Raw genomic sequence first — 13,837 nt, 5'->3', positions numbered from 1 at the left:
GGCATGCCTTGACATGAAGTTTCCTGAAGGTCAGAGTCCATTTCCCTAGCGAAGTATCCGCTAAACCTGATTCAAATTGACTGTAGATTTATTTCAGCCTCCGTGCCGAGCGTTAGAAGTTACTTAACTGTGTATCGCCTGCTGGAGCCTGCGAGACCTGAAGACAAGCCTGAGCAGTGGGGCCATTACTGGGGCCACCTGTGACCACTGGTCCCCTATGAAAGCAGATATGAGTAAGAACAGGTGTGTGTGGTGCGAGTGCCACCCTGCAGCAGCTGACTGCTGCACTCCTGTGCTTTCTAAATAGCAACAGGCCTGGAACAGTTGGAGTGTCGGCTGCTCCTGACCTATGGCTTGAAGACTGCTTTTATCCATTTTGAAAAAAGTTTCCTGACTTTGTCTTGATGGACTTTGACTATGTTCTTCTGGCAATAGATGATTGTCCATTGGCTAATTTATTCTAATTTGTTTCATTCCATCACTACATGTAAGTTAATACATCATATACATTTTGTTTATGAATTTTCTCTTTCCACTTACACTGGGGAATAAATGTCTGCACCCCTGTTGAGTCACTTGGCTTTGCGCCTGTTTTGCTTAAGACAAACAAACTACCACAGACTCAGAGATTTGTTTTTGCCTTGGCTTTTCCCCTTTCCAAACCATATGTTTTCTGTATAATATAAAAGTTTCAGTCACAGCTACATTCCTCTTCATAAGCTCAATTTGATCATCTCAGCCTCAGGACAGCTGTGAATATGGCATGAATTTGGGTTCACATTCGGTTTTTACGTAGAAATGAGATGGTCTGATGAACTAGGTCAAATTGCTGTGGATTTTTCTCCCAGACAGAGGGAGAATTCCAGGCCAGGCCTGGAAGGACTTCAGTGGCGAGTGTTGGTTTGGCCAGGGCAGGCAGTATGTGAGGCATGAGGAGAGACAGCTGCAGTGCTGCCTCACCGGTGGGCGCTACACCACGCCACGTCAGTGGGGTGCACACACACACACACACACACAAACACACACACACACACTTACCAGAGTTGTGTGCTCCAGCTGCTGTATCCAAAACTCCACTAACTGTCCAGTCATCCACTGGTTTTAAGGTCTGTGATTTTTCGTGATCAAAAAAACCTGTAAATACAATTAAATTAAAGTCTTATCTTTCTAAAACAATATGTAAGCTACTGTAGATCAAACTGAATATGCCTGTAAACTATGTCCCTCATGGCATTTTCAGAAGCCTCTTTATTAAAACCTTTATCTTGTAGTGAAATTTTTTACTTCACCTGACCTGACCTTTCATACAGTAAGCCACCCCGTATTAATCTGGTGTACAGGTATCTGGTGTGGCTCCATGGCCTCACACACAGCTGAATAGATTAGAGCAAGCGGGATAATGTGAAGCGAGGCTGCTGTAGATGTTTTGCCCTGCATGCTTCAGCAGAGCTGCTCTACCTGATAAAGAGCTTTTGACTGGCTGCAGGTGGGCCCACCTAATGAGCGCTACTGGACCAAAGCAAACACGCAGTCCAGGCCACATCACGAACGACGAACGGAAAAAAAAACCTGGTGCAAATCAATGATAAGCAAACAAAGGATATTTCTGTACTGCATGCTATTTAAGAGCAAAAAGTCTAGATGTTAAGAAAGTGAAAAGCAACAGATTTACTGATTAAAATAGGAGTAGAATAAAGCCAGACTCTGAGCAAAAATTCTCCTTTGGAAATCTGTTTTAAATCTCTGTTTAGTCAATATGCAGAAAACGTACAGCTTTTTGAAGCACATGAGCAAAACTGCCTGCCAGAGGATGGAATGAGTAAATGCAACTCAGAAGAAACACAGAGGAGAAAATTAAGAGGCAAAAAAATGACTACCATTTTTTTGTTTACTGTCAAACCTGACTGCAAATAATATTAATGCTAAAATATGCCACCATGACAAAGCTGTATTTTTGTCTTAGATTAGTCATAATTCATTTCACTTATTGAGAATTTGCCAGTGACGTTCAATGTGGTTATTAGAGGAAATGAAGTGTGGAACTCTGAGATTTCAATGAACTGCTTACAACGCCATTTACAGGAAAGGATGCAGGTCTGCAGCCAGTGATAGACTAAGACGGAAATGTGAACTTGCTGCTTTAGGTAAACACACTGGTAGGAGATAGTAAGTATGACCACTAAAAAGTTTTGTGTTATATGTGTATGTATCTGAGTCTCACTTTGAAATGCTCTTCTTTATATCATTTCACATGACTATTTTTCCTCTCTTTGTCCTTGACACTTTTTAAAAGAATAAATGAGAACAAAGCATAAATTGCTGGTTGTAATGATGGTTAATAAACCAATATAATGGTCTTCTGCTAACACTGAAATTTAGGAAAAGATATATGGTTTATCAAGGAGAATTTTCAATATCTCAAAAAAAATTAATCATACTGTATATGCATGGATTATTTTTTAAAATGTTCTGTGTGATGTCTCTCCATTTGAGAACAAAAGCATCAGAAATAGTAGACAAACTCTCCTGTAACCACTCGTTCAAAGACACATCTGCTCAATGATCTGTAGCTTGGTCTTGGTGTCTCACATGCTGTGAGTCATTAGAACTGGAGTAAAACATTATGTTTAGTTTGTGTGAGCTGCAGTTCTGGGCCTACAGCTGTGTTTGTATTTATCTCTGTAGTATCTACCGTGCTAGCGCAAATATGAAAGTAAATACGGTCACATATGCACACGTTGTGCAATTCCACTACTGTAAATGGATGATGTAATTATTTTCCATGTCATATAGTGTAATATCACAGGGTGAAATATGAATCAGTTGAGATTGTCTTCACTCCCAGATGTTTTGATTTTATTTTGATTTTGTTTTCATTTTCTGACATGTCTACTTTTATTTTACATTTTTGCCTTTTTCCATCTGAGCCCGTATACATAGAAAATCACTGGCCTATATCTGAACTAGGCTTAGTGAAGTTCCAAAAGCTCTACCTCAGACTGCTATCTGAAATTCAGATATCAGGTACTAACCATTTTTCGGACTTATATATAAAAAAGCTATAGATTTAAAAATGTCTGTTATACATTATAATATATTTCCTGTAATAAAGTACAATCTGAGCTAAGAGTTTTATATATATATATATATATATATATATATATATATATATATATGTATATATATATATATATATAAAACTCTTAGCTCAGATTGTATATATATATATACACACACACACACACACACACATACACATATTTATACATATATATGTATATATACACACAAACACACACATATATACAGTATATGTCCCCAAGCTTTTTCATTCAAACTCTAAATAAATAAAAGTAATAAAAAAAAAATCAGTGGTTATTTCCAAATTATTCATATTTGCTGTCAACTCTGTTACTTTGAAACTCCCCTTTAAAATGATGTATTCTTCCGTTCTTAGTCATGTGATTTTGAAGAAGCAAAATCATTTTTATAAGAGGATCATAAAAATCAAGTAAGTGTTCCATCCTTATTTGGTCTTATTTATAGTCTTTTATCATAATTATCTTTATAATCTTAATAATTATCTTAATTATTATTTTGTATATCCACTCATAACAATCATACAAGAGCATTATTATTGTTATTATATTTTGGAAGTTTTATTTGAAAAAAAAAAATGCATGTAAGCCTTCACATCAGCTATACAATGTGCTCCCATATGCTTCAGCACATGAGGTCTTAGTGCTGATATTGTCTTGAAATGTCAGATCTCAGGAAACAGGGTTGATAGGGTTGATATTGTGCTGTAATGGAGACTAGAATAATTAGAAAATGGATTTCCAATTCAAATGCAGCAGTATATATACAGTAGATGTAGGCAAGATGAGCCAACATTTAAAGAAGAATTAAGTCATAATCATATTGTTATATTTATGTGTCAGAGTACATTTGTAATGTAATGAACCTGTAAAATATATAGAAAAAACATATATGGTAATATATGGTAATAAAATATGTAGAAAAACATACAAGAAATACAATTAAAGATCTGATTTTCCACTAAAAAACATTTGGTATTAATAACATCATAATCATAAAAACACAAAATAGGATAAAATTAATAGATCTTTGTTTTTTAAAGGAATGCGATATCAATTACATGCTGTATAGCAATTAAGAAATCATTTAAATTATAGCAATAGTCAGAGAATTTTAGATTTTCTGCTAATTTATGTAAAAATGCACATAATTATATATAGAATTTAATTGCTCATACTATAATAAGTGTCACTTCATTTGCAAGGCAGTGTAGAAAATTGCAAATACATTGGATTGATTATCAAATAATTGTGTAGAAAGTTCCATGGCTTATATGAAAAAACGTTTAATATGACCCATAGGTTAATGCCTGAGATGGGCAGTGATAGGGTATATGTACGTAGACAGGTTAATGCCTGAGATGTTTCTACTTCTAGTCCTTTTTCAAATAAAGTGAGCAAAAATGTAAAAATGTAAATGCTTTTCCAGATAACAGGTAAATAACGATTTTCTACTAAACATTTAATTGAGTATATTAAAACATTCATTTGTTTGTCACATAAAGATACGCTATATGGCCAAAAGTATGTGGACAGCTGACCATCACACCCATATGTGGTTCTTCCCCGAACTGTTACCACAAAGTTAGAAGCATGGAATTGTATAGGAAGCCTTTGTATGCTGTAGCATTACAAAGTGAATGTGCACAAAGCAAAGTCCATAAAGACATGGTTTGCCAAGGTTGGAGTGGAAGCTCTTGTGACTGAATGAATAAATCCCCACAGCCACGCTCCGAAATCTAGTGGAAAGCCTTCTCAAAAGAGTAGCGTAGTAGTTATTATAACAGCAAAAGGGGGGACTAACTCTGGAATGTGATGTACAAAAAGCACATATGAGTGTTATGGTCAAACTTTTGGCCATTTAGTGTATTACTTACCTGCTTTTAACATTGCTGTTGTACAAGATGCTTTTACAAGATGCTGAATTACTAGCGGCCATTCTGTGCTCTATGGAAACCTATAGGAAGTTATTTTCACATTATATTTTAATTTCTAAAGAGTGAATTTGCAAATGTGGGCGTTTTTTTTTTTTTTGGTCAAATTTATTTGAGTTGTTCCAAAAGCCAAAAAAAAGTTCTTTGCCCTTTAAATTTGAGTAGGCCATGTTGTTCTTTCTCACTGGTGACTTGGTAGAATTTAGCTACATGAAGGTTAAATAATCATGTAATCCAAATGTTGACTTTCACTACCCTATTGTTTTTCTATAAAGGAGAGCATCCACTCAGTGGATTGATGGCATAGGCACTCCACCCAACCCTTGTGAACGCTTCATAACAGCAGTCTCTCTCTCGTTCTCTCTTTCCCTTTCACTCTATCAGATGAGGCCTTTTGTCTGTCTAGGAGACCTAGACACAACAGTGCACAGAGTCACACAATCCCACAATGGTTCAGTCCACAAAGCCACACACAACTGAACAATGTGACCATCTCTAAAGCAAGCGGAAGGGAGTAGGTGGGGTGGGGGGTAAGGTCATGCACCTGCACCCTAAGAGCCCTCAAAGGGTTGATGCAGGTGTCTTCGTGTTGATTTTCTTTCCTTTGTTATTTTTTTTTTTAACAGACAGCACAAACCTACAGCTTTTTTGGCTCTGCTGTTTGTTCAAGTGGGACCACCTTTCATACACCATACCAGTGTCAGACATTGTTCACAAAATCAGTTGCAATAAATAGCCATCTATATACATTCCAGTTGAAAACAATATAGATGTTCATAAATAGAAGTAAATTGTGTAGATCGTGATATATTAAGACTGATTAATACCTCACATAACAAATTCTCCGCTGGTTATCAGTCGCTTTCTGGTTGATAAGCTGATATTTGACAAGAATTATAACACTGGCCTTGCTAAGCACAAACTATGGCAGAGTAAAGCTCTATACACACACACAAAAAAAAGCTTAAAACTCCTTCCAGACTAATGGCTCTTTCATACACATTAATCCTTCTGTGTCAAAATGATTTATTTAACATTCTTTGTAATTTCAGAACTGTATGAAAATGTTACATTTGTGAATTAATTCATGAATAAAAAGCAGTGTGTGTTATCATGTTCTGTCTGTTTATTCGTTTATATTCCATGTTATGTTTTCAGTTCTTTTTTTAGAATCAGTATTCTTCAGCTGCAAAAATCAAGCTGAAAGTGTGAAAACTGAACTATTAACAGAAACCTACCGCTCAGAGTGGGTGTGTCACAGAGGGGTTAAGTTTGTTTGTCTCTAGCTGATTTTCTATAGGAAGTGTGTAGAGGAAGGAAGTAGCTATAGGGTGCATAGGTGGTAGTAAATAAAACCTCACTCTCTTGTCTTACTGTAAATGCTAGATGTCTGTTTACATCAGCAGTGGTTTAGAGAGTCCGTGTAACCTGATCTGAATCTGACAGTTTGAGTCAAAATGTTTTAGGAGACCCACAAGCTACAGCCTAGTATTAATAATCTACAGTATGTAAACCCTGTACAGGAATCTCAATCTGTAAATAACTTGGAGATTATATATATACCATCATCATATAGCCATCTTTCCTTCTCTTCTCTTCACTTATATATATATAGTGAGTTTGTTGTACTGTTGAAGTCTTCCTTGTTGCTCTTGTGGCTGTGGTGACACCAAATTTCCCCTTAGGGATCAATAAAATACTCTCTACTCTACTCTGCTCTACTCTACTCTACTTAACACAAGTTTTATTTCAGCCTTCCTTATTGCCAGGGGCAGTGAGAAACACCTGGATATCTCCTTGTGTGCATGTATACACATGCCAAGACTTTCAATCAAAGTCACATAGTAACATATCGTGTAGGATTTTGGTATAAATACCACCATCATATAGCCATCTTTCCTTCTCTTCTCTTCACTTTGTACACATGCTGGATTACATGTGTGCAGTATGGAGCTAACTGCTCAACCTTTGCAACATTCGGAGCTATGGGTATCCAAAGCTCTCATCCTTTTCTTATCCTCAGTGAGTGCGTTCCTGTATATTGTGAGCATTTCTTTTGTAGACCACTAATAAATCTGAGTTTACAAATTTAGCTGGATTTCTTCTAATCCAGGGCTCTGGAGTTAGTGTTGGTTTTCCCTCCACAGATTGCACCCCTTTTTTTTCTCTTTACTTGGGTCAGATTACCCCATTGTTATAACACGTGGATAGCCAAGAATAGCTATGCTACAAGACTCGCACTCATCTAACTGGTGTATAAAGATACATGAGATTACTGTGGATGGTACCATGAAGATGGCTTTGGACTGCAGTTGCCACAGTTTTGCATTCAAGTCTCCATCAGTGAACAGTTTGTTAACTTCAGCAAAAGAGACTTCATGTGAAAACTATGACGAATTTCCTGGTTACACAATTGCACTTTTTGTCCATATAGTACACAGTTATAAAAGGGAATTATTTGTAGTTGCACTATCCGTTGTCACCCAGATGAGGATGGGTTCCCTTCTGAGTCTGGTTCCTCTCAAGGTTTCTTCCTCATATCATCTCAGGGATTTTTTCCTCGCCACCATCACCTCTTTAAAAATTTATATCCTGAATTTATATATTTCTCTAAAGCTGCTTTGTGACAATGTCCACTGTTAAAAGTGCTATACAAATAAGGGTTGAAATTGAACTGAATAATGATGTCTGACTCAAACATCCGCTGCACTGACTCAGATTTAGGCCATGGGGTGCTTCTCCACTAACTTGGATTAGTCGCCCAGTATGGTTAGTATAATCCGACCAAGCGGAATCTGCCTTGTGTGAGTTCTGTAAAGAATTCAGCAACTGTGCCACAGTGTCCTGCTGATGGTCCCAAGATGATCCTGGTTCCCACTACTGCCTTCACCAGAATACTGTGTCAGAACACAGCTTCCTCCCTGAGCTGCTGTCCCAAATGGCCAATGTACTTTGGCACCCAAAACCAGGGCCCCCGAATCACCAAAATGAGGACCTAGCAGTTCAGAAAACACTTATCAATGCAATTAACTGGAAGCTGTTCTGTTAATGCTGTTCACCTCATTAACTAATCCTAATGCAGTGTCCAAACCCTCAGATCCTGACTTTTCTTCAGGCACTGCTAGACAGTGGTAATCCCCATGCTAAAGGTGTATGTGGACACCAACACCTTGTCACCAATAGGCTTATTAGTGCCTTAACAAAAGGGCCTCCTTTATGTGCCTATGCAGGATGCTGACTTGAAATGGTATCTCTGAAAAACTGGGTTTTTGCTAGCAATCACTTCAGCTAAAAGTCAGGGTGTTCTATGCTGCAGTAATGAGCTTGTCTTGCATGGGTTGGTGGCTAGATGACCCTGGTGTGACCTTGTGGTTGAATCCAGGATGTCTGCGCAAGGTCACATCACTCACACTTGAGACTCAAGTCGAATGAACCTTGCAGCTTTCAGTAAGGGTGAGCCCACAGAGTGTTTGTTGCTGAAACTGGTCTAAGGTATTATATAACCAATCCTCAGAAGAAAGAGGAAAGACTTGGGAGCAGGGGGGTTGGGGGGGCTCACTCAATGGTGGACATCTTCACCTTGGAGTAGAGACTGGCTGGACACCAGCTACTACTACAAGGAGCGTCTCCTCTTCATGGGGGTTCCACTAGATTAACAGATGGTGTCTGTCAGCGGAGTCAGAATAGAACCTTTAAATGCAATTTTCTTCCATTTCACTTCTAAAGCCTATTTCAGTTCAGGAAAATGTAGTTTTCAGAACTTCATATAATAAAAAACCCTAGAATTTCACTATATGAAATGTTTTCCCAAGCCACCGCACAAATTAAAAAAAGCAATTCATAAGAAATTCAAATACCCATTATAATTTAACTCTTTTAATTGATTTCAGCACATTGTTTAAACACTCATAACAAAAACATTTTTTTAAACCAGGCTCAGTTTGCAACCTTACACAACAATTTGTTAAAATATTAAAAAAGCATTTTAAAAAATAACTCAAATGCCACTTTGGACTTTGGATAACCATGACCAACCATTTTTAGATTTCAAAAAAAAAAAAAAAAAAAAAACCCTCAACATAAATAAGTTAGTTTTAATTTTCTCAGTGTTTTTACAAAGTTATGTACACAGGTACACTTCAAAGTTTAAACAAATACACAGGCTGTGTTGTCTGCTGAAATATTAATTTATACTTTTTTCTATAAATAAAATTATGTGTCATAATTAACCACAGAATCAAATGGGAGTGTAGGTGCATACAGCTGAGAGATATTTCTGATATTACACCAAATGTGGGGGAGTGCTGGAGTCAAACTGAGTGAAATGAAACAGGAAAACTGAGAGAAGGCCATCAGTAGAAATTTTCACTCAAAATAAAAAAAAAAACAAAAAAAACATAATAATAATAATAATAATCAAGATACATATTAAAGAATAATTTATGAGTAAGCGAGGGACACTTTAGTCTTTCAGCAAGTGCCTCACATGGTGTTAATACTGGTTGATGCTACGTGGTTTGACCTTGTCTATAAGTGAACATTATCTGTCAGCTTTCCTAATGAAAATCAGAGACATAAGTTACATATAATAATTTAGATTTAGCTCGAGATTTTAGATAAGCTCTGCATTCTCTACAGAGTATATTGTATGTGGTTTTCTTTAGAGGAAAGCATACAGAGAAGCTAGAAACCACACCAATCTACACGGGACCAGGCAATTTATGTACCATGTACCACCCGAGTGCTGTAGGTGTGCACAGCTGTTCGAGCATGTGTGGGCACTCCAACGGGTTTCAGTGACAGAAGAACACAAAAATACATTTGTAAAATCATTGTAAAATGGGGTAGACCAGCAAAAGTAACAAACAGCATTTCTGAAGAGAGAGAGAGAAAGAAAAAAACCTTTTTGAAACCCCTAAATCGCAGTTGTTCAAGTCAATTGGAATTCACCTAGTCCAAAACTGAAAAGAAAAAACCCAACATAATATGTATTATGTGCTACATACAAAAAAGAAAATATGTACACAGGTAGTAAGAAAAAAATAATGAGCAAAAAAGGAGATTAAACCTAATTGCACACTGCTACATAGACTGCTTTTGAGGCAGTTGATTTTTTTTTTTTTTAGTGCCAGAACGTTTGTTTCAGTGCTTGTCCAGTCTCCCCGCTCGTTGAGCTGATAAGCTTTTCCTTTCCTCTCATTCTTCACTCCGTGAATTTTTCATTTGCCAAGCACTGAAGCCGTCAGGGGGGAGAGAACATCTTCAGCTCTGTAAACGAGAACAGCACACGCACATCGAAAAGTAGGTTAGTCAGAATGCAAATGATGCTTCGCTATACACAACACAGTTCTCCCCAAAATACAGTGATTTGCATGAGTGTGAGTCAGTAGCTCCTCGAAACATACGGAAAAGATAAAAAATATTTTGGTTAAGAACATTATTATTATTATTATTATTATTGTAGTACTCCCACTAATTACATTTAGTGCTTCCTCAAATTTTACACGCGTACAAGTGTTTGAAGATTACACTACCTAACAAATTCCTAACCTTTGCACACTGGCTTGTGTAAATATTCCATTTGACAGCCAAGTCATTGACATCATCCCTGAAGCAACAGCAGCCTACTGTTGCATCAGTCCTTACTATGAGCAATCAAAAAACCAATCCAGTATACACCATAATGATCCCGACACATAGTCAAGTCATAACTGGTCCTTATTATGAATTTCTTTATTACACAAGTTCTGGTTTAAAATGCAGTCAAAATTCATATTTATGGGTCTTTCTCTTGTACCAAAATAAATAAATAAATAAAAAATTTACATACATGCATTTGTAACCAACTGCCTTTTTAGTGCCACACCTAAATGAATGAATGAATATCAAGTTGTACATTTTTATTCTACAAGCTCAGGTATATTTATATTATTATTATTATTATTATTATTATTATTACTGCTGTATACGTATGTCTGTACAGGCTATACGAGTTGCTCAGTGGGTAGTTTGTTGGTGGGTGTAAATGTTTGAAAAGGTCAGAGCTCGCTGACGTGTTACTACACTGTTTTCAAGCAGCTTCTCACTCACAGACGGACACACACACACACACACACACCCCTGGTAGTAGAGTAGCAGTAATAAAAATGTGTTAACCCTTTACTTCACCACAGAGCACTGACTATGCTTTTACACTCTCTTATTATCTGCATTTTATTAAGATTAATAAAGTAGAAATGAATTAGTATACACACCTTAAATAACCAGTAAACTTAGGTCTAGTGCCTTTAGGTTTCATTAACTTACTGGAATAGTAATCATACGTATCCTTTTATTTTTACTTATTCTGTGTGTGAGCAATTTTTTTTTTTTTGTATAGAAGCCAAACGTCCCTGTAATTATATGAAAATGGGATGGTTTTCGTGTTGTGGGGACATTTGGCTGGTCCCAATGAGAGAGGTTTAGCAACAGTAGCACACAGGTGAATTGGAATACCCCACAAATATAGAATTACACATGGGTGTGTATGTCTTTCTCTCTGTGTGTGTGTGTGTGTGTGTGTGTGTGTGTGTGGATAGATAGTTACTGCTGTGTGTGTATATAGCTAGTTACTACTGTGTGTGTGTGTGTGTGTGTGTGTATAACTAGTTACTACTGTGTGTGTGTTTGTGTATAACTAGTTATTATCGGGTGTGTGTGTATATAGCTAGTTACTACTGTGTGTGTGTGTGAGTGTATAGCTACTTACTACTGTGTGTGTATATAGCTAGTTACTACTGTGTGTGTGTGTGTGTATAGCTAGTTACTACTGTGTGTGTGTGTGTGTGTATAGCTAGTTACTACTGTGTGTGTGTGTGTGTGTGTATAGCTAGTTACTACTGTGTGTGTGTGTGTGTGTGTGTATAGCTAGTTACTACTGTGTGTGTGTGTGTGTGTGTATAGCTAGTTACTACTGTGTGTGTGTGTGTGTGTGTAAGTTAGACTTGCCTGGGGTTGGAATCAGGGTTGCACTCATGGTGCTGTTATTTTTACACATGTAGTAATAGTTTTATTATATTATAGTTATATTATAGTTTTATTATTACTGTTTGTCTGTTTGCTTGCACATGAACTGCAAATGGAAATGAGCTAATAGCAAACTCTTGTGCAAGGCTTCAGAGTCATGTTTTGGTGCATGGTCCCTGACAAATAGTCACAACATCACAACCTCATCATCACAATCACAACCTCATCATCACAATCACAACATCACAATCACAACATCACAATCACAACATCACAATCACAACATCACAATCACAACATCACAATCACAACATCACAATCACAGTGCACAGTTCAGGTGCAGCCACGAGAAAGAAAATGTCTGGTGATGTTACTCTTTCCTCTGTGTGCGTGCGTGTGTGTGTGTGTGTGTGTGTAAGAGCCGCTTACCTCCGCTGTGTTTACGTGTGTCTCGGTGGACTGCACTTCTTCGGTGTGTGAGGAGTTTCATCTAAACAGGTGCGCGAGCGTTTACTCGGACACGACGAGTCTATCACAAAACACAAAAACAAATGAACAACACAGTTCACATCCAGCTGCCCCACACACACACACACACACACACAGAGAGCCCGAAATGACAGCTATACTATAAACCGTGCAGGATAATTTCCACCTCCAAGCACATAATCCGCCTATGGAACAGTGAAACACACACAGGCTAAGCAGCTAAGTAGCTAAATGGCTAAGTGGCTAAGTGAAGGCATTTTCCCGACTTATTGACAACAGACACATACCGATACACGCAGGTCTTTTCCTCTTGTCTGTTCTGTCGGTTTGTTTTTCAGACTTGTCCTCTCTCTCCTCGGTTAGTCCACAGTTCCCGTTTACATCCACTTTAGCACACAGGCTTTTGCTCGGCTGCTCAGACGCGCTGTAGAAACTCGGTAAGTCTTTACTGTCCACCGCTTTCCACAGGAACCTGGCGTTGGGCCGCGGTGTGTGTGTGGAGAAGTCGAAGCCCCAGCTCTCCGCCGCCGCCTCTTCCATCGCCTTCAGGTGGCCCGTTAACTCCCTCTTTAACTCTTCATGATCCACCGGACCGAACAGAGTCCTGCACGCCGACGGCTTGGGCTGATCCGACAGCCGCGCGGCGTCCATCCTCTCCAGGGTCGGGCTCCCGTTCGACAGGCGCACGTTAGACATCGTTTTTACAGCGTGACAATTTTTCGGAAATAGTACACACATGCACGCACATACATACACACACACGTACACGCATACACACAATACATGCACACACACACACGCACGCACGCACGTACGTACGCGCGCCTACACACACACACACACACACACACCAACCAAAAATAATAATAATAATATTAATAATAATCAGAAAGTCCAGTCTCCTCTTGGATCAACTCGCACCAAAACAACAAGCGTCAAAACCCCAGTGGCCCCGAGCGCGCGCGCGCATGCCACGCAGGAGACACACTTTAAAGCCCCCGAGCAGCTCCGAGCGGAAACCGAGAGAAAACACACACACACTCACACACACACACACACACACACGCATACAACACCCAGAGAGAGAGAGAGAGAGGGAGAGAGAGAGAGCGCATCAAAACAAAATGCGCTCACGACGGCCACTCCTGTCAACTTCAGCGTCGTAGTAAAAGGAAGAAATAAACAGGAGGCTTTTCGGTGCCCAATATGGCGATAGAGGGGAGGCTAACCCAAGCAGAGGGAAAAAAACATGATTGACACAAAGAGCTATTTAAACGTAGGCGGACAGTGATTGGTTGAAAGTAGTGGCCA

At 38.4% G+C, this 13,837-nt stretch overlaps 1 protein-coding gene across 1 annotated transcript; it reads right to left on the bottom strand.

The window, feature by feature from the left end:
* Positions 1-8,892: 8,892 nt before the first annotated feature.
* On the bottom strand, positions 8,893-13,782 carry cdkn1bb (cyclin-dependent kinase inhibitor 1Bb). The gene is made up of 3 exons (XM_034307482.2): positions 12,814-13,782; positions 12,467-12,566; positions 8,893-10,300 (listed from the first exon to the last, which is right to left on the bottom strand). The coding sequence occupies exons 1-2, from the start codon at positions 13,262-13,264 to the stop codon at positions 12,478-12,480; spliced, it is 540 nt and encodes a 179-aa protein (XP_034163373.1). The 5' UTR covers positions 13,265-13,782; the 3' UTR covers positions 8,893-10,300; positions 12,467-12,477.
* Positions 13,783-13,837: the final 55 nt, after the last annotated feature.

The sequence above is a fragment of the Pangasianodon hypophthalmus genome, chromosome 9, assembly GCF_027358585.1.
Source record: "Pangasianodon hypophthalmus isolate fPanHyp1 chromosome 9, fPanHyp1.pri, whole genome shotgun sequence".
NCBI lineage: Eukaryota > Metazoa > Chordata > Actinopteri > Siluriformes > Pangasiidae > Pangasianodon > Pangasianodon hypophthalmus.
Note: the sequence above shows the minus strand (reverse complement) of the source record. Positions and strands in the feature narration are given on the sequence as shown.